At 42.5% G+C, this 21358-nt stretch overlaps 1 protein-coding gene across 1 annotated transcript in view; it reads right to left on the bottom strand.

The window, feature by feature from the left end:
- Positions 1 to 21358, bottom strand: part of CUBN (cubilin) — a 225433-nt gene that overhangs the window by 126807 nt on the left and 77268 nt on the right. Inside the window, exon 28 of the mRNA XM_050937633.1 lies at positions 15241 to 15400. Within this exon, the coding sequence (XP_050793590.1) occupies positions 15241 to 15400 (160 nt within the window). The remainder of the gene's footprint in view (positions 1 to 15240; positions 15401 to 21358) is intronic.

The following is a 21358-nucleotide window of genomic DNA, read 5'->3' as shown; positions in this document are numbered from 1 at the left end:
AGGTGTCTTCCAGGCCTACACTTCTATGATTCAATGAAATATGTCATAATAGCATTACCATTTTAGCCACAGTAGCACTATTTTCTTTTCCATTTCAGTCTCTGCTTTTGCTAACTTTACCTGCCATACAAAGTGGAATTGGTCACACTCTGTAGTATCTGTTATAACAATAATAATGCTTAGCAAGTATACAGAAATTTTCATCTGAGGAGCTCAAAACAGTTTACAAAGGTGTGTGAGCATCACTAGCTTTAATTTTGACTTTTTTTCTTGCTGCACCTCAGTTTTTCCATTTTTACAGGTGGAGAAACGGAGGCAAAAAGAAAAGGACAAAATTTTCACCTCAAATTTTGTGTGACTAACTCTAGAAACCTACAGTCTGATTGTCTGGGGTGTAATGCTCCCATTGCTCTCAGTGACTTTAACTGGCTCACACATGTTTTTGTTATGGGTCTTCCTTCTGTTGTAATCATATTATTCCCATTAATTTAGAAACCATCAAATACAAGACAATGCAATTCCCATTAGCTTAATAAGCATGACTGCAAGACGCCAAGCCACAACAGATGAATTAACTTCTTGGCATTTGGTGGTTTTAATATTAATCTTTCTTTATTCAGTTGCAAGTGTGCAATTGTAAAACACTCCATGTTAGAAACATACAATGCATTTCTCCTTCATGTAAGAAATTGCCCTTCCCCCATGGTTATTAAATTGATCAGTTATTGTGAGAATAACAAACCCCAACAACCCAGTGGACCAGATGCAGGCCCCCTGATCTGATGGCACAAAGCAACTGAAAAGCTAGTAGATATGCTGTCATAAACAGATAGCTAAGGGTTAATGTCTCTTCCACCTGAAGCACCTGACCAGAGGACCAATCAGGAAACCGGATTTTTTCAACTCTGGGTGGAGGGAGTTTGTGTCTGAGTCTTTTGTCTGTCTTCCTGCTTTCTCTGAGCTTTGGAGAAGTAGTTTCTACTTTCTAGTCTTCTGTTTCTAAGGGTAAGGACAAAGAGATCAGATAGTAAGTTCTATGGTTTCTTTTCTTTGGTATTTGCATGAATATAAGTGCTGGAGTGCTTTGATTTGTATTCTTTTTGAATAAGGCTGTTTATTCAATATTCTTTTAAGCAATTGACCCTGTATTGTATCATCTTAATACAGAGAGAACATTTGTATGTATTTTTCTCTCTTTTTATATAAAGCTTTCTTTTAAGACCTGTTGGAGTTTTTCTTTACTTCAGGGAAATTGAGTCTGTACTCACCAGGGAATTGGTGGGAGGAAGAAATCAGGGGGGAGATCTGTGTGTTGGATTTGCTAGCCTGATTTTGCATTCCCTCTGGGGGAATAGGAAAGTACTTTTTTATTTCCAGGACTGGAAACAGAGAGGGGGAGTCACTCTGTGTAGTTTCACAGAGCTTGTGTCTGTGTATCTCTCCAGGAGCACCTGGAGGGGGGAAGGGAAAAAGGATTATTTCCCTTTGTTGTGAGACTCAAGGGATTTGGGTCTTGGGGTCCCCAGGGAAGGTTTTTCAGGGGGACCAGAGTGCCCCAAAACACTCTAATTTTTTGGGTGGTGGCAGCAGGTACCAGGTCCAAGCTGGTAACTAAGCTTGGAGGTTTTCATGCTAACCCCCATATTTTGGACGCTAAGGTCCAAATCTGGGACTAAGGTTATGATATGGTGTGCAGCGGTTAAGGGATAGACAGAATCCAGAAGCCAGTAGGAATATTATATTTTTCTCTTCTCTGCTAAGGGCTTTTTAGCAGAGAGAAACAGTTGGTTTTAAAAGGGAACCAGAGAGAATTTTTTTTTCTGCTCTCTCTGGCAGTTTGTGGCTTGCATGTTAAGCAAGAAGCCATTACCAGACTGTTAAGGGTCTTTTGTCATGCAATAGCCCTCCCATTAGGAGGCAAGTACCAGCACTATATAAATGCAAATAAAGTGGTTTTTCAGGTTTACTTAACATTGCAGATTAGCTAAAGGCACTGTTGCTAGGCAGACTTCAGGAGGCAACAGAGAACCTGCAGTTCAGAAGATAAACACCGGAGGGCACCCCAACACAAGAAAACAGAAACCATGACTTCTAAGGCAAAAATTGAGGCCGAAGAACAAATCTGGGACTAAGGTTATGATATATGCCCCTTAGATTTCCCTCTGTTTTGGTAAATCTTTAATGGTTTATGGCTCTGGTTTACGGCTGTTGTAGCAGCTGCAAAACCACTCCCATTCCCGGCCTCCTGCTGAGGGAACACACTTGGGAGAAAGGAGAGAGGCATAGCCAGGGTATCCCTATATCCAGACCTGACAAGGCAGAGGGAAGTGGGACAATTGCACCAGGACCTCTAGGTGTCTAAATGTGTAAATAAAGTGAAATAGAAGGTGGTGGGGCCCCAGCAATCACAATATACCAAAGCTCCAGATTTCCCTTGATGTCCCACCTACAGGGCCAGCTCCAGCTTTTTTGCCACCCGAAGCGGTAAAGAAAGAAAAAAAAAGAAAAGCCTGATTGAGCGGAGCGATGGAGCTGCCACCGAAATGCTGCCAAAAAGGAAGGGAGGCAGTGAAGGACCTGCTGCCGAATTGCCGCCACAGACGCGGACATGTCGCCCCAACAACAGATGGAGTGCTGCCCCTTTCTATTGGCTGCCCCAGGCACCTGCTTCCTTCACTGGTGCCTGGAGCCAGCCCCGCCTGCCTATATCTGATATCCCAGCAATCACTGACTACCAGAAAGGACTTTGCACAAAGGGTGTAAGTTAGAGGAGCCCCAGGACTGCTCTTATATATGTCAGGGGCCAAACCAGTTACTGGTCACACCTAGGATCTGGGGACCACAAAAGTAGATTAAAGCCCTAGGCCTCTCCACCTCCATTGCTGCAGTTTGACAGGACAGGAGAATCTAGCCTTGTGTCTTGTGACATGAAATCCCTGTATTAAAATATCTAGTTCACACCCAGAAAGGCAGATATTAACAGTGCAGGCAAAAATCATGAGTAGCACCAAATTTGAGAATTTCCAGAATTAAGCCCTTCCTGCAATGTCATTTGGTTCACTCTTTCTTCCCCCACACATTTACATGAGTCATTATGATGTGACAAAGTTCCTCCTCTACCTTGGTGGGTCCTGCGCTTATTGGCAGATTTGCTCACCTCAGTGATCTTCCCCACAGTCTGGATCAGCTCCTCCTGTGTCTGATCAGGAGTTGAGAGGTTTTGGGGGTTTTCCCCTCTACTCCGGGTTCCAGCCCAGGGCCCTGTGGATTGCAGCTGTCTATAGTGCCTCTTGTAACAGCTGCATGACAGCTACAACTCCCTGGGCTGCTTCCCCATGGCCTCCTCCAAACACCTTCTTTATCCTGACCACAGGACCTTCCTCCTGGTGTCTGATAACGCTTGTACTCCTTAGTCTTCCACCAGCACACCCTCTCACTCTCAGCACCTTATGCCTCTTGCTCCCAGCTCCTCACGTGCATTTCCTCTCCTCTAGGCTCCCCCTCACCTGACTGGAGTGAGCTCCTTTTTAAACCCAGGTGCCCTGATTAGCCTGCCTTGATTGGCTGCAGGTGATCTAATCAGCCTGTCTGCCTTAACTGGTTCTAGCAGGCTCCTGATTACTCTAGGGCAGCCCCTGCTCTGGTCACTCAGGGAACAGAAAGCTACTCATCCAGTGACCAGTATATCTGCCCTCTACCAGACTCCTGTACCCCACTGGTCTGGGTCTGTCACAATGAGGACAGAGATCATTTACAGATATTGCTCACTACTATTGCAGCTGTGACTAACTCCTCTTGAAGCCCCCAAAGAACAAATCATTTCCTTTGTTACACTATTATTCTTCTGCATTTATCTCTGCTGGGGCATTTTGGAAGTCAAGGTCTGAAAGTTGTGCACCGTTCTACTACTGCCATTGCCTCACCTTTGCAAAATATAGTACTAAAACTTTGGTTTTGAGCCACACTCCAAGGAAGAAGAGCCCCACTGCGATTCACTGTAAAAGCTATGAAACTGTGCCTGCAGATGGGGAAAGGCTGGAGAAGCCAGTGACAGATTCAAGCAGGAGGATGTAGCCTCTCCTCCACCCATAACTGGCAGCGGGTGAGAAGACCAGGAGCTTGCTTGATCCCTAATCCTTTATTTCTCTGCTGCAGTCACTTGTATGCAGCAGCATATTGGTTCTGCAAGTGTTAATTTAGGAGTCCACAAGTTTTTAATTCAGCTTCCATTAATCTTCTACCAACACAGCTTTTGTGGGGCCATTTGAGACATCATTAAAAATAAAGTCCAAACCCTATTCTGTCTTTTTTGGCTTTGACACCTGAAGGACACACACTGATGCAGGATCTACCTCACAGGTTAGCAAGGGACACAAGTGACAACTGCCTCAGGGAAACTTGAGAGGCATGAGAGCTGTCACTCTTCTTGCATTCTCTCAGTTCATCCAAGGTCATCTGTCCCTTCTAACAGGATTACAAAATATCTTGGTGTTTGTTCTGCACCAGAGGCAAGCAACGCGGACTGACTGCAATCATGAGGCAAGAATTCAGCCTGCTCTTCTTCGGCTGTAGCTTTTGCAGCCCCTCTTTTTTTCCAGTATGTTCCATTCTCTTTGCTATAGACACTCTGACCAATACCGTTTGCTCAGATCAGCCCAGCATTAAGTCTGCTTCATGTCATGCATACAGGGACTGTCTGAATGCTGACCCAGAGTTTGCAATCATGGAATGCATCACTAGCTACAGTCAATGTCCCTGTGTCATTCCATTTCACACTGAAGCGTCTGCAAACAGTAGGAGATTTTCAGGTTTGATTTTCCTCTCAATTCTATTCATCAGGGACAGTGTTTCCCAAACTTGGGATGCTGCTTGCGCAGGGAAAATGGTTTGTGTACCTGCCGTGTCCACAGGTTCAGCCAATCACAACTCCCAGTGGCCACGGTTCGCTGTTCCAGGCCAATGGGGGCTGCCGGAAGCAGCGCAGGCCAAGGGATGTACAAATATAGGGATTTTTCTGCCTTGCTTATCAAATGTGGTTTTCTCTTAAATACATAGTGATGGAGCCTCAACAACTTCCCTGCATAAATTATTATACTGTGATTTTATCAGATGGTCACCAACTTCCCAATGCCTAGCTTCATTCTTCTCTTTTCCAGTTTAAAACTGCTACTTCTTGTCTTGTTCCCGTTCAGAACTGCTGCTATTTCCTCTGATCCTCAAATTGAGCTGACTGTGGAGGAGCTGACCATATATTTTCATTTACAAGCTGCCCGCCTTCTATTAGCAAACACACTTTTACTTTGATTGTGTAGATTGCAAGTAAAACTGCGCTGGCTTAGTAGCTGCCTTCATTAGTAGCCAACCCTTTATCGGCCAAAATGCTGAGGGGCAAGTCTACTAGAGAACCAGAGAGCACAGTCGCTCCGGGTCACAGCCCCAGACATCCTGCAGAATTGATGAGCTGCATGCCATTCTAGTGAGTGCCCCTGCAACAACCCCACCCGTTGCTTTCCTCCTTCCACACCCCTTCCTGGCTACCATTGCAGTGTCCCCCCATTTGTGTGATGAAGTAATAAAGAATGCAGGAATAAGAAACACTGACTTTTTAGTGAGATAAAATGAGGGGGAGGCAGCCTCCAGCTGCTATGACATTCCAGGCAGGACATCTCCATTACTCATTAAAGGGTGAGGGTGGGAGATTAGCACAGCCTTCTGCTGCTATGATAGTCCAGAATCTCCATTAGACATGAAAGGTGGGGGAAGCTCAGCCTCCAGCTGCTATGATGAGGGCTGTTACCAGCCCTATTGCACTATCTGCCAGGACTGAATCTCCAGGACACAAAGCTTAAAGAAGGGAATGACCGAGAGTCACTCCCATTTTTGCCCAGGTGCCCCCGGCCGACCTCACCAAGGCCAGTCAGGAGCACTCTCGGGATGATGACGAGGACGGCTATCAGTCATTTTGTACCGTACCATCTGCCACTGGGGAAGGGAGAGGAGAAGATGCTGCTCTTTAGCGCTGCAGCACCCCATCTACCAGCTGCATCCAGTAGACATATGGTGACATTGAAAAGAAGTGAGAAACGATTTTTTCCCCTTTTTGTTGGGGGGGAGGAGGGGCAAATTGACGACATATTCCCTGAACCACTGGCGACAATGTTTTTGACCCTTCAGGCACTGGGAGCTCAGCCAAGAATGCAAATGCTTTTCGGAGACTGCAGGAACTATGGGATCGCTCGAGTCCTCAGTCCCTGCTCGCTCCCTCCATGAGAGTCCATTTGATTCTTTGGCTTTCCGTTACGGTTGTCACACAGCACTGTGCTGTGGACTCTGTGTCATAGCCTCGAAATTTTTTCAAATGCTTTGGCATTTCGTCTTCTGGAATGGAGCTCTGATAGAACAGATTTGTCTCCCCATACAGCGATCAGATCCAGTATCTCCCATACGGTCCATGCTGGAGCTCTTTTTGGATTTGGGACTGCATGACCACCTGTGTTGATCAGAGCTCCACGTTGGGCAAGCAGGAAATGAAATTAAAAAGTTCGCAGGGCTTTTTCTGTCTACTTGGCCAGTGCATCCGAGTTCAGATTGCTTTCCAGAGCGGTCACAATGGTGCACTGTGGGATATCGCCCAGAGGCCAATACCATTGAATTGCAGCCACACTAACCCTAATCCAACATGGCAATACCGATTTCAGCGCTACTCCCCTTGTCGGGGAGGAGTACAGAAATCCATTTTAAGAGCCCTTTATATTGATATAAAGGGCTTTGTTGTGTGGAAGGGTGCAAGGTTAAATCAGTTTAATGCTGCTAAATTCGGTATAAGCACGTAGCGTAAACCAGGCCAAAAAAGTATAAGTGTGTTTGCTAATAGAAGGCGGGCAGCTTGTAAATGAAAATATATGGTCAGCTCCTCCACAGTCAGCTCAATTTGAGGATCAGAGGAAATAGCAGCAGTTCTGAACGGGAATAAGACAAGAAGTAGCAGTTTTAAACTGGAAAAGAGAAGAATGAAGCTAGGCTTTGGGAAGTTGGTGACCATCTGATAAAATCACAGTATAATAATTTATGCAGGGATGTTGTTGAGGCTCCACCACTATGTATTTAAGAGAAAACCACATTTGATAAGCAAGGCACAGAAATCCTTATATTTGTAGGGTGGTGGAAGATATGGGATGGAAATGACCCAGGAAGGCCTTTCCAGACCTGAGATGTATGAATTAATGTTGGCTTTGGGTCTGTTCTCTGTCTTCCTTGGGATTAAGTATACTTTGCTCTATATGCTGTCAAGGATAACATAGTAGTAGGTTGTATGAGCCAATCATGCAGCTACTTTCACACAAACGTTTGCATCAAAGATACTCTGTTAGCTTACTGATGTCTTGATTTAAGGTTAAAAGTAATCTTTAAAAGTGTATGAAACCTCTCCTTTCTCCCATGTCAAAACAGCAGCTTTTGAAAGAGTTATGCAGTATAAGGGTGTTGCATTTGATTGACACATTACCACAGCAGGAGTGGATCCCTGCCAATTTACAATAATGTTCAGAAATCAAAAACTTCTAACCAGAGGCACAAGAGGGGAGAAAGGCTCCTTATATCCTCTCCTTGTTTCCCTTTTGCACTTCTGGAAAAGCAAGGCATAATCTAGCCAAAGCTGCTTAAAAAAAAAACTAGCCCATTTGGAGAAAATAAACAGACTGTCAAATCACTCAGCATAAAGGTGATTCTGTGTGTGCGTGTGTGTGTGTGTGTGTGTGTGTGTGTGTGAGACTCTCTGTCTCTCATGTGGAGAAAGGACATGGGCACTTTAGAGAAAAAACTCATTATGGAAAAACAAGTTAAATTGACTTTGGAAACTGATAAAGATTTCTCAACCAACCTACTTGCATGGCTAGAGTCCTAGGGGACCCTGCAACAGAGTACAGATGCAACTTGCTACCTATCCGAGCGTAGAGAAACTGGGAACATTTCAAATTAAACAGGCAACTATGACTAAGCTTGGTTTCCTGACAGTCACAAAGACATATCTTTATTTAAACCCAAAATGGGTCAGACAAATGGAAAACTTCCACCGAGCAGTAGACCTTTCCCTTTCTGCAACTCCTACGTCTAACATTCAAATTCACATACAGATTACTCACTAAAATTCTTTCAAGAATGGGTGATATTTTCTGTGACTTCTATCACTAATCCTTGGATGAGTTATCCAAACCACACACTGAACATCAAACTCTTATGTGCCATTAATTTTCTTCCACTGCACCTTGCTCCCAAAGCAGCATTTGAAGAATCTATTCTTTATATATGCTATGGCAAAAAGCTGGTCAATATTAGACCTGGCTGAATAATTTGTAATACATAATTTATTCCACTGATATTCCTCAGCATCTTGGCTGATAAAGAGTTGGCTACTAAATGAAGGCAGCTACTAAGCCAGCACTTAGGAGTTTAGAAATAGTTTCTGGGGTGAATAATTGATATTATAAATTACAAATTATCTTCCTGTAAACATGTTGCTTGAAGTCAGCTGTTTTGGCAAACATTCCTGCCAGTAAACTTATTTGTTAGAATATTTATGGAAAGTAACCACAAAAGGGGCTCAATATAGTTGTACCAAATTCATAATAAAATGTGGACACATATTTGGGAATGTTTATTTGCACTATTTTCCCAGCAATAAGCTCTACAGCTGAGAGGAGAAAAAAAGTTCAAAAGCAAATTTTGATTCAGCCATGCTCGAAACACTTTCCTATTTCACTTACTGGAACATTAGAGCATTTATCTGTACTAACCTTTTAATTAACTTTTATCTTGACTATTTACTGAAAAAGAATTTTGAATTGTATGTTTGATCAGTTCAATTTACAGTGTGTTGATTAGCTACATAAATCACATAGCATTGTTCTGTTCCCAGATTGTAAACTACAAATATTATTTGTATTTATTTGTATTGTAAATCCCACTATACTAGGCCCCCATTGTACTAAATGCTGTAATAATACATATAAAGACAGAGTCCCTGTCCCAAGGAGCCTTCAATCAACTATAGAATTTGAAATTCATGCCCTGTCAGCTAATTAGGCTTGTTACCGGAGACATAACATGCATTACATTTGCAATTCAAATGATCTACAGACCAGAATCACTGGAAAATTGGAATTAACTGGAATTATGAATGATTTTGGAAGAATTCCATGACCCACCTTTTGGAATCTAGTAATAACTTTAGTCAGAAATTAAGAAAGCTGGCTACAAATAATGCAATATCCTAGCCTCTTCCCCCTTCCTCCCTGCAGAATTAGGAACTTATTTTTATTTAACCCAGAATGTAATTTCTCTCCTAAATAGAAGGTGTATTCCCTGTTTTATTGAGACAATGGAAGAGAATAAGCTTTAAGTGATGCTGCATCTATCTCTGCTAATCAAATATTTTCCAGTCTCTGGCTGGCACCAAACTTTCCCATTAAATCAGCACAAAACATTCAACAGTGTTTATATCTGTCTACAAACACAGGGTCGATTTTGCTTTAATTGAATTAAATGGGAATTTTGCCATTTACTGCATTAGAAGGAGGATCTCGTCTTTAGAGGGCAAATAAAAATTAAGGGACAGACCCTGCAATGTGTTGAGCACCCCAGCGCTTAATTTGTGCCAGGGCTTGCCAGGGCTGAGCCCTGGCACCTCTGGCTTTGTTGTGTCAGACATGAAAGTGAAAAAAAATTGTTTAAGCCCCAGCACCTCTTTCATAACAAATTAAACACTGGAGCATCCTGAACTCCTCCTGAAGCTGAAGTGAATTTGAGAGGATTCAGTACCTAGCAAAAACACTTAAAACCTTTTCTACAGCACAGAACTATTTGGGCATGCAGTATTTGGGCAGCTGCACAAACAGGTAGTTGCACAATGGAAAAACGTCCAAAGGCTGAATTGCGTACACTATGTACTCAGTTTGGGCAAAGTGCCCCAGAGACATTTTTGGAAACTTCTCCTATATACTTTAAAACCATGAGAAAAAAATGGGATTTCTTTAATAGCATAGAGGTCTCAGGATTCCCTTGGAAAATACATACAATGGCTACTTATCCTGGATCTAGTTGCTAGGAAACCAAACAAATAGAAAGTTCAAAAAACATATATTTGGTGGCCTTTTTTTCTTTTGGCTGAAATCTTAGTAATCACTGAAGATTGTACAAGGGATGATTTATAAAGGTCTTTGCATATTACTGCACGTGACTGGTTAGAAGATGGTATTCATTAACAAGAGAAGAATTTGTACTTTCATAATCACACTTGAATCTGGGAATTAGTAATCTACAAAAATCTATTTCTAAGATTTTTCAGATGTATTGACTGGTAAATTTTAGCCAGATACTTAAAAACTTACACCACCAAAATTAAAGTGAATTAGCAGTGTGCATGTAAAATCTGAGTTAAGGACATGCATCGTATCAGAGTTTGTTTGTTGTTTGTTTCAGTTAGTTTCAACTGATTCTAATTATAAGGAACATTGTACATGAAATTTGCTGTGAGATACAGATCCAAAAACACTATTACACTAAGGATAATTTAGATTTGATCCTGAAACTTTTACTCACACAAGTGTATTTTAATCACACAAGTTCCACTGAAGAAAACTGGACAACTCATGTGAGTAGGGGCTACTTATGAGAGCCATTTCTGATATTCTACTCTCACACTTTCACATCTTTATAAACATTATTTTACTGATCTCCTCAGTTCTGGTTATTTTCCTTCATACGCTCCAGGCTGAATATCGAATCACTAAAAGATTATCAAGACCAAGATTTTCATTATTCATCCAACATTCAGACAGGTAAATAAATGTCTGATGTTCAGTGATATTGACCATCCACTATTCCCATTGGAAGCTGTGAGTGTTAAGCACTTCAAAAAATCAGGCCACTTTTATTTAGGTACCAAATGAGATTTTAGTTAGCTAATGTTAAGTACTTATTTAGAAAATGTTGGCCTTCATTCAGGTATATCACTTTATGCTGTATTTTCAAAGTGCTGTACAAACATTAATGCCTTAATCTTCATAGCCTGCATGGGGTTAGTATGTAAGTACTGCATACTCCTTAGAAAGGCAGCAAACCTACTTTTTCATAAGTGGCCTCTAATTTTGGGGCCCCTCTTTTTGGAGGCCAAATCAAGACACATAGGGCCTGATTTTAAGACCTATTGAGCAGCACTTATAGATCCAATTGACCATACAGCACCTCTGAAAATCAGGCCCAAAGTGTCTCAAGTTTGGCCCCATATAAAGAAGGCACCAAAGTTAATGGGCACTTTTAAAATGTCAGCCCTCAGTGACTTCTCTCAGGCTACACAGCACATCGATGTGAGAGTTAGGACTAGAACTCAGAAATTCCTGGTTCTTGGCACCATGCCTGAGCCGCTAGACAGAACTCTCTCAAGCAACCTGTCAGTCTGCAAACAGTTACAGGGACTAGCTACTGCAACCTCGCGCACTGACTGTTTCTGCTATGCTTCACCGCAAGGCTAACAGTCTTTTCACTTTCTTCTAACATAAACACTTAAAATATGTAGTAATTATTTAGGTTTTTTAACCGTTGTCTTCTGCTAGGTAAAAATATAGAAACAAAATAATGTCATTTTCTTTACCTAAGAGCCATGACTCAAATATGCCTCTCTATGCCCCAGCCAGCAATCAGGGCTCCCCTGTGAAATCCAGCAGAGGGAAGAGGCTAGCGAGGCACAACCCTTTCTAACTCTATTACTCTGTTCTCAACAGTATGTGGTGCCTATATTTAAAGGAGAAAGGATTACTTATGTCAGGCAGAATTGAAAGGCAGAACAGACCAAGTCTGGCTATGCTGTAGGGGCCAAAGCAATTTCACTTGCCAGGTTCATTCAAAACCCTGCCGTCAAATTACTAATTCTTTTAAGAAAATGCAGTAATGCACATTGCAAAGCAGCTGACTGTCTTACGAACATTGCTTAATAACTTAGCTGGAATGCATAGGGAACATGTATCTTCTCACAGAGACAGTTGCCCTTGGTGTAATTTAGCACTGACAGACCTTTGGCCTCCCAACTCTTTTTTCTTTGTAGGGAAGTAATTTAATCAGCATACCATCCCCACAACACCCACGGTGTTACCAAGTGTTGTCTCTTTCTTCAAGAGCACACTGTAGGAGCAAAAATGAACTTTGCATGTGTCGAGCTTCCTAGAAAACAGCAGAATTGGAATGAACAGTTTGCAACATCAAGCTTTCTCATTGGGAATAAGCCCCTCTAAGATTCTAAGTGCTTGTTTACAGGGGTAAACTGAACCAATGTAACTAAATTTACATTACATCAATTAAATCCCTTGTATGGACATGTATTTCAGTTTAAGAATGGTATATCAATTCCGCTGCAATTGACTCCTTTGTACTAAAGTTTACTGCTTAAGTTAAATTGTTATGTCACTTTTAAGACAGAATAATAATCACCACGCAAGGGAGCTGCACTGATTTAACTAGATCAGTTTCTAAAACAATGTAGTTAAATCAGTACAAATTTCTGGTACGGAGGAGGCATTAAAACTGATCAGTTTCCATTTGGCAATTTATATTCTGCTCTGAAGTGGGAAGACCCAAAAGATTAGTTTAAATGTTTTGTGCCCCTTGGTGATAGAAGTGGGCTCATTGAGTCAGTCAGCAACAGGGAAAGTGTCTGGTTATTTGCGGTCATTGCACAGCTTCAAACAAAGGTGCTGGAAAGGGAGGGTTGAGAGGAATTTCAGTGTGAAGTTGTACAAACATATGGCAGCAAATCTAAGTACATCCCTTTCAGCAACATGGCACATGAGTCTCAGAGATATCTAGCATGCACACACTGTAGTCACCAGTTAAGATGTTTGGCGAACAGAATACAGGACTTTCCAGTCCAAAACACTGTTCTCTACCACAAAAAGAGACACATAAACCCAGTCTCTCTCCTACACTGATCTGCTCATCTTAGTAGGTGCCTAGGTTACTGATACCTGACTCAAAACCACATGTACTCCAGTTTCACCCCTGGAATAGATTAGGCCATGCTCCTTCCCAACCCTGACATGCCCTTACACTGGGTGGAGGGTAAGGAAGCAGTTGACACAGGAGCCATCTATATTGGCTACATGTTGGCTGAGAGTTCCCTGGTCCCTTTGCCACACCCAAAGGGTATGGAACAGGGCGAGAAGCTAGCCCATAATCTCAGACACTCAAGCAGCTTTGATTCTATACAGCAGAGGGCAGCGGTACATGCCCATGTTACTAACCACTGCTAATACATTTATATTACAATGTATGATGGAACCATGGCTAAATGGGGAACCTTTATTGTGTATATATGACAGGGGCAGGGGTTACAAAAAACAGGAGAAAATGGGTTGAAAATCAGTGCAAGAGGCATTTGTTCCAGTATCAGCAAGCTGGCACGAACACCACATTGTGAAGTCGAGCTCCAGATGTGAAACTCCCCAGGATTGGAGGACATTCAGATTCAGCGTTCTGGTTCAGCTCTCTCTTACAGAGCTGCACTCGGGCCAGGAAGTTCAAATCCAAACCTCCCCAGAGTCTGTGGGGCTTCAGGCCCAGGTCTGTGCATACGAGTTAAAATGAGAGCTTGCTGACACAGAAAGTAATGTACAATAAGGGAGGAATGTGGAGAGGGCGGGGGAGAGCTAGGTCTGAGTTTGGAGAGTTCAGGGCTGCGAGGAGGGAGAAAGAGGGAACTATGCACTAGGCAGGTTTTTCAGAGTTTTAGCAAAGAAAGTTAAACAAAAACCATGGCTACTGTGTGGGGGCTGATGTCATCTCTCTCTGCACACAAAAGGCTCCACTTTTTCTTCCTTTGTGTAGCTCCAGGATGACATCATCTCCCAATCATAAGAACATACCCTTGTGCTGTAGTACTTCCCCTGCTGTGTCCAGCCGAAGATCTCACTCCTTTCGCATATGTCACCCTTTTCCCAAAAACACTCCTTGACCTCCTTTGAATTCTTAACTCAACTGTCTAGTCAAAGAGAGCTCTCTGGGAGCCAACAAATGACAGCAGTCTGCGGCAGTGCTGGGGCCTCCGCAGCAGATTTTAGCTGCTTTACAATGCTGCCAAAGCTGAATAGTGTGAACTGATTAGGCAGACAGGGCAATTATGGCTATTTAATTATTTCCAGGGTCAGATCCTCTTTGATGGGATGTACAAAGGCATAAGATTCAATCTTGTTATAGTGAATATTGCTGTTAAATGGGCACAGTGATAAAGTTGCAGTTTAAGCTTCACTTCCTAAGAAAATGCAAACATAGCTTGCATGAACATAGTGATTAGCAGATTCGTTTATTAATGGGTATGCATGTTTGGCCAGTTAATGAAGCGTGTGGCAGCATCTGCTGCATGTGGGTGCAGGGCAAAAGCACCCTGAGCACAGCACAGCCAATGCCATTTCACAAAAAGAAAGCAGTTAGGGGAGGACTGAACTGAATTTACTACTCATGGAAGGAACTAAATGTCAGCAAAGGAAACAAGACAGCTGCTGGAATTGAACTCCCAAGTGCACACACCCTGAACTTCGGGGTTTGAAATCCAGGCCAGATTGTAGTGCTGGGCTCATCTCTAATGAAACATTAAGACCTCTCTTCACAGAAGATCTTCAGCATAGGGAAGGGGTTCCTTGTACTGGTGACCCCTTTCACACAGCAAGCCTCTGATTGTGACTGCCCCCCCCATGCATTAAAAACACTTTTTTATATGTTTAGCACCATTATAAATGCTGGAGGCAAAGCAGAGTTTTGGGTGGAGGGTGACAGCTCGCGACCCCCCATGTAATAACCTCATCACCCCCTGAGGGGTCCCAACCTCCAGTTTGAGAACCCCTGGCATAGGGGAAGTCACACAAACTTTCCCACATTGCTCTGCAAATGCAGCTCATCTTTGTTCCAAAGGAACTACCTCTAGCTGAGAGAGGCCAGTTCACTTACCTTGTGCATTCAATCCATGGGCCCTATAATTAATTAGTTTGCCAATAAGGCAGATCTTTTCATAAGTGTGTGCATGCAAACATTAAGTATTAAATCCATTATTAAGTTGCAGGGAAAAGTGATGATTTCATACCTATATCTGGTTTATTTCTAGTAATGTGCAATTAGCTGAAGTAAGCTTGGATCATATTATACTGTAGAGAAGAAGGAATTATCCATTATAAAGTGACTGAGAAATTCTGGGTATCTTACCATTTACATGCCACAGCATCTGGAACCCCTGTTTAGAGACTAGTCCATCAGAATAAAACACAACATGAAGGCTGGTGCTTGTGGTATTCCCGGGAATGGGAATAGTATTTCCACAGAAAGTGCTTATCAGGTTGGATTGGGCATTGGGTCCATCATAGAGCTGAAATGAAACAAGAAGAATCCTAGTGTAGTAAAAGCAGCTTCCTGATTCCAAGGAATTATGATAGACGTCTAAAGAAAGAACAATGAGACACAGTGTACATGCTACTCTACGTTATCAAAATGTGCTAGGAGGAGCACAGCTAGAGTTGGATGAAATGCTAACCCGTATTTAGCGCTGCTAAACTCAAATGGTTGTCTTGTACCGTAGGAATATAACCAGCCTTTTCCCTTTTCAATGTGTGTGGAGGGAATGGCTCTTTATATTCTTCACCTCCAACAATCCCTCCCCCACACACAACACAAGAGGAAAGACACCAACACACATTTTTAAATCATTCCCTCTCCAAACCCCTTTCCCCACCAAAAAGAAATATTCCGAGGTTGAGATTTTTAAAATTAGGAGCCTAAAATTAGGCTCCTAAATCCATATTTAAACAAGTACCTGAATAAGTGACTTTATTGACAGCTGCTGGGTGCTCAGCACTTTTGAACACTCAGCCTTTTATTTAGGTCCCTCAGTATGGGGTCTGACCTTAGCCACCTAATTTTGAAAATGTTTAGCCTAAAAATGCTCTGAATCAGTGGTTTTCAACCTGCACCCCAAACAGCACACAGCTGCAGCCCAAGTGACATCCTCAGGGCCATCCAGGCAGTATATATATTGTGTGGATGCAGCCCGCATAACACATAAAGAGCTGCATATGCGGCCCACAATGGTAAATAGGTTAAGAACCACTGCTCTGAATATGCACTGCCATTCTTGATCAAATGGCCAAATGCTAATATGGCCCATCAGAGATAAGGTGTCTTATCTATAGCAAACCTGAAAAAAAAAAGGGGGGGGGACAGATCTTTCCATCTTAGCCAAATTCTGTTCCGTTTGTAACAACAGACATAGATTGCCAATTACTGTCATGTTGTTTGTTTGTTTCTCAGGCCTACAGTTATTACAATCATTCTCAAAGTTTGGAGCAACAACCTTGTACTTCTTTATCACTTTGCCCTGGTTTAGTAATCATCTGATTTTCTGACTCATACGACATATCTTTTCAAGACAGTCCAGTTAATAGTTGGCATAGAAACCTTATTTGGACATCCTCATCACTGAGTCTCTGGCATGTTCCTTTTTAGAATTTCAACAGAAACCTCTTTCTGTTTTGAGCTGACTACTGTAACATTCTCTCTCCACAGGCTGCAAAGAGCCAAAGGGATGATCTCTAGGGAGCCAGCCAAAATTGATATTTGTTCTAATTTCAGAAGCTCTTCTCTGAACACCCGAAAGTCCATTGGGTGGAGCTGTGCTACACTGTACACTCCCACGGTAAAATGAAAGGCGCTAATGAACCATGCTGGTTGTAAGCTTTTGCAGAGTCACATATGATAAAATATTTCAATTAAGTGCTTTGGCCATGCTGTGCAAAGACTAGGATTTTCAGAAAACCCTGTAGTGATTTAACACATTTACGGGCTTGAGGGGCAAGAAGTCCACTCAGATATGCTCTCAAACCCTTAAGGGACAAATCAAGAGCAGCTGTCTTCTCTAAAAGTTTTGCTGTAGTTCAACCAGAAGCTCTGGGTCTGTTGCAAGAACTACTGCATGTAATTCTATGGCCTGTATTACGCAAGACATCACACTAGATGATCACAGTGATCACTTCTGGCCTTAAAGTCCGTGAACCTATGAATCCCCAAAACGTTACAAGAAAATTACCACAGGAGGCCTAACAGTCCTGATTATCCTTTTTTCTGAAACTTCCAAAGTGAGGACAGACAATTCTGAGAACTTCTTACTTCCAAACAGAAAAACCTCTTGTAGTTCTTGCAAAAAAACTTTGTTTATTTGTGTTTGGTGCCAGGGCACAGAAGTTTGGTTAATGTCATCCTCCTCGGACAAGTTGCTACGTTTAACATCTGTCAATATTTTTTGCAACAACTGTGTAACTGACCTACATTTGATAAAATGAAGATGAGATGCACTGAACACCAAATCACAGCTGGGACATTTTTTGTCTCTACTTCATCAAAGTTAAATGAAGTCATATCCAATTAGATTTCCCATATGAATTAGAATGGTTGGTTCTTTTAAAAACATTACTTCCTAGAACAGCCTCTTAAAATAGGCATCTTCCCACCCCACCCCACCCAAGTTCCTGCGTCTGAAAACTCTGAACAGAAAAATCTGAATAGGGAAATGTGGATCAGTGCAGAAACTTAAGTATTCTGTACTTTTAAATGGAAAGCAAAAATGCACTAAAAATGCATATTAAACAATTCAACTCTAGGTACAATGTTAAAAAAAAAAAAGCCTATAAAAGTTACTGACTGAACCATTCGGTAGCAACGCTCAAACTGAAATGAAAAACAAGTCTCATGGATCTTTTCTAAGTTTGATTTCATCAAGTGGGCGTTAGTTTTACCCAAACAGGCAGCTAACATCACATACCTATGTAATTCCCCTGAAAACAAACAGTTAGTTTTTCAGTATACAAATAATGGTTACTATGGAAACCACTTAATCAGTGCTGCCTCTTGATCCTGTTTTCAGAGCAGAATATTATTCACAGGAAATTCAAATGACCAGCCAGCTGTAACTCATTGAGAGTGAGGCAGGCATACTACAGCTAGAATTACAGACTTTTTTTTTAGGCTCTCTTACCCATATAATGAAGGGAACAGCTGTGTATTTTTCGAGAAGCATTTTGAACATATAAGAGCAAACTTTGCCCTTTGATATGCACAAGCAATTGCCGCTAAAGTTGAGTGCAAATCCCTGGGCCACGATTTGTCTCTTTGTGTCTTAACTCTGCTTTTTTTTTTTTTTTACAAAGCCTCTGTTTTATCATCTGAACTACTCTCTGAACTGTTGAAAGAAGGGAGACAATTCTTGCCTAAGCCATATCAGGCAGGGTATTTCCATTGTCTGGACAGGACAACTAAAGTATGGGATAACTTGTTAGAGACTCCACCAACATAATGGCACTAGGAATTGATAACTGGACTCCTTCCAAAGTATTCATACAGGAACATGCATACTCCCTTTCCGAGAAGATATTTGTTTTCTATTTTATTTGCTCAGAATTTTTCAGTGCTCATCCCAAGTTATGGATGCTTCACAACAATTAAGGCAGATAATACAACATGCAAAAAATTGAACCATCTAAAGACACTGAGTTCTAATAACCAAAAAGCCAGTTCCCTAATAACAATAATTTACTAAAAGATCCTCCATGTTCCAGCTCATCACCATGTCTCCCACCCAAGTGCCCTACGGGAAAAAGATGGTGAGGTTTGCAGAGTGCCCAGACAGTTAACAGATCTAAGCTCTAGAGAATTAACCAGGGAATGAGGTCCAAAACCAAGGTCACTCATGGAAAACTTCTTTTTAGCATCCCTAGAAGTGCATGCATATGCCCCACTGTTAACTCTCTAAGAAAGGAACCAGGCAGCGGGCCTGTGCTGCCCTGAAGAAGTTAGTAAACCTGCCTGCTGGAAAGAGAGACTCAGTGTGGCATGGATATAAAGGAGAAGGTATGATATGCTGGAGACAGACTCCTGAGAGAAGGCCCAAGTGTTCTTTCTCTCCTCTTAGCCTGGGGAAGACACTGGCTCAAGGTACTCCTTGACCAAATCCATTCCAGGAAGATGTGACAGCGTGGTCCAGTGGATGCGGCACTGAATGAGGACACGGGAGCTTTATTCCCAGCTCTGCCTCTGACCTGCAAGGTGATCTTGGGCAAGTCTTTGTGCCTGTTTCTCGCCTTGCTCCTTCTCTATTTAGACTGTAAGCTCTTTGGGGAAGGAACAGCTCATCCTACATGTTTGTACAATACCTAGTACAGTGGGGCCTTGAACTTGTTCGGAGCCTGTAGGTGCTGCTACAACTTGCAGCTACTACTATTTATAATAAGCAAGGAGAAGCTGGTAAACTGATTGCCTTGCTTATGCAGAAGAGCAAGATGATTCCCCAGAAGCTTTACATTAAAAACTGTTTTTCCTCTTTTCCTTCTTCCCCAGGTTTAGGGAACCGTGGCTGAAGCAAGCCTTCCTTGGTTTGACACTTGTTCACTTGTTTGGTCAGACTGAGGAAGGTTTCAGTCCCGATTCTACATAGATTGGCCACGACAGAGAAATGCTCCATCTGGAGAGGCCCATGCCTTAAAAGGGCAGAAGACTTATTCTTTCATGCTAAATTCTCTTACCTGCACCTCCACACTCCCCTCCTTCAAACTTCTCCTCAAAGCTCTTTTCTTATGGGACTTATAAACCCACTCTCTTTTAGAATCTATGCATGGATCCTTCCACGCAGATGTATTACCAGCTGGGGAGTGACTGGCAGTCTCCATTCACTTTGTGCCCCATGAGCACCACAAAGAGAGCAGAGCAGGCCAGAAAATATGGTCCAAAATGGGGACAGGATTTGGGTACATGGGTCACCATTCTTTCTGTGTGCTTTGCATGTCACAACTGTGGGCAACCTTAATCTGTGTCTCTTCACCTTCATTGCATCTGTTTAATTAGTTAGCCATGTTCTTCTGTAGTACAGAACAATATGAACTCATGCAACACAAGACATGTGAAAAGATAATCTGTTTGGGATTTATATAACCTACAGAATATGCAAATGTCTAGTTTTTAATAACAGAAGTGGTATCTGATAAAGGTAGTCTATGTTTTGCCTCATTAGCTAAGCCTGCAATACTTAACCGTGTTAAAAGTATCAAGTTTGGTTAAATTTCATGTTTTACTGTAGCAAGAATTTTTAAAAAAAGAAGAAAAATGAAAAGGAGGAAGAAGAGGAAAAGAAGAAAGCAGAGGAGGAGGAGGAATTTTCATTTCTTATTCTGCCAGCATTATCACCATTTCAAAGCAAATGAAGATGAAAAACTGGCTACACAAGAGTTCGGTAAAACTATATTTCTCCAGTATTTCTCCAGCTTTATACTTGATGCAAGAAACTAACTGGTTCCCTTTGCAAGGCTGTATTCTTTACAGTACATTAAAAAAGTATAAAGAAATGTAAGCTGTATCTGTGAATGAACCAATGGAGAAGCTGTTTAACAAAGCACTGTGTATGAAGAGAGCATACCTACACAAGAGTATGCCGAGCCTGCCGTTCCAAGCTAGATAGATTGTTAGAGCATCTGTTTTCCTGGTACAAGGAACTAGGGATTTCAGAGTGACTTGCTTCCCCTCTCTGGTAAAGTGAAGAACACTTTAGGCTATTAGGGCTCTTACAGTCACACAGCAAATTCCTGAGAAGATGGGCTCAGGTGAAGAAGCCTCCCTTCTCTTTCTGCTTGAAGAGGAAAATAAACAGAGTGCTTATGATGAAGCAGAAAAAGGGCCCACCAGCATGCAAAGGGTTAAAGACAGCCTTTGGGCCCAGCCAGCATCTGCTCCATTATACCTGCAGCAAACGCCAGGACTGGAGGGGAGAGAAAAGGAAAGAACCTGGCTCAGTTTGGGACTGACTGGTGAAGAGGCAGGAGCTAACTGCCTCCCTATCTGAGGGGAAGGATCACTAGCCTGCCAGCCAAGGCAGGCACCAGGTAACAAGCACTGTCCCACTGGCTAGAAGAGACTGAGAACAAGGCCTAGGAGCACCCAGCCTAAGACAGAACTGAGTGACCAAAGCACAGAGACCTTGTGGGGTTCTGACCCCGCCAAACATATGGCTGCCCTGCCTGGAGAAACCTGGAGCTGCAACTGGACACTACCCAGGATCCACAAGGGGACTCTACTAGAGACAAACCATCACTACAACTTGGACAATAGGGGCCATGCCCCAAACTGAAGGGACAGCGGTAGGAAGTAGCCCAGGGCAGTGGATGTAGGCTCTCTGCTGGGGCTCCCCTATTCAGGGTCTGTGATAAATGAGAGGGGGGATAGCTACCCTTTGTGAACACCCCACCAGCCAGTTGGCTATGGAATCCCTCTTGGTGGTTGTTTTCTACTT

The sequence above is a fragment of the Gopherus flavomarginatus genome, chromosome 2 (genome assembly GCF_025201925.1).
Source record: "Gopherus flavomarginatus isolate rGopFla2 chromosome 2, rGopFla2.mat.asm, whole genome shotgun sequence".
NCBI lineage: Eukaryota > Metazoa > Chordata > Testudines > Testudinidae > Gopherus > Gopherus flavomarginatus.
This window is presented reverse-complemented; position numbering and strand designations above follow the sequence as displayed.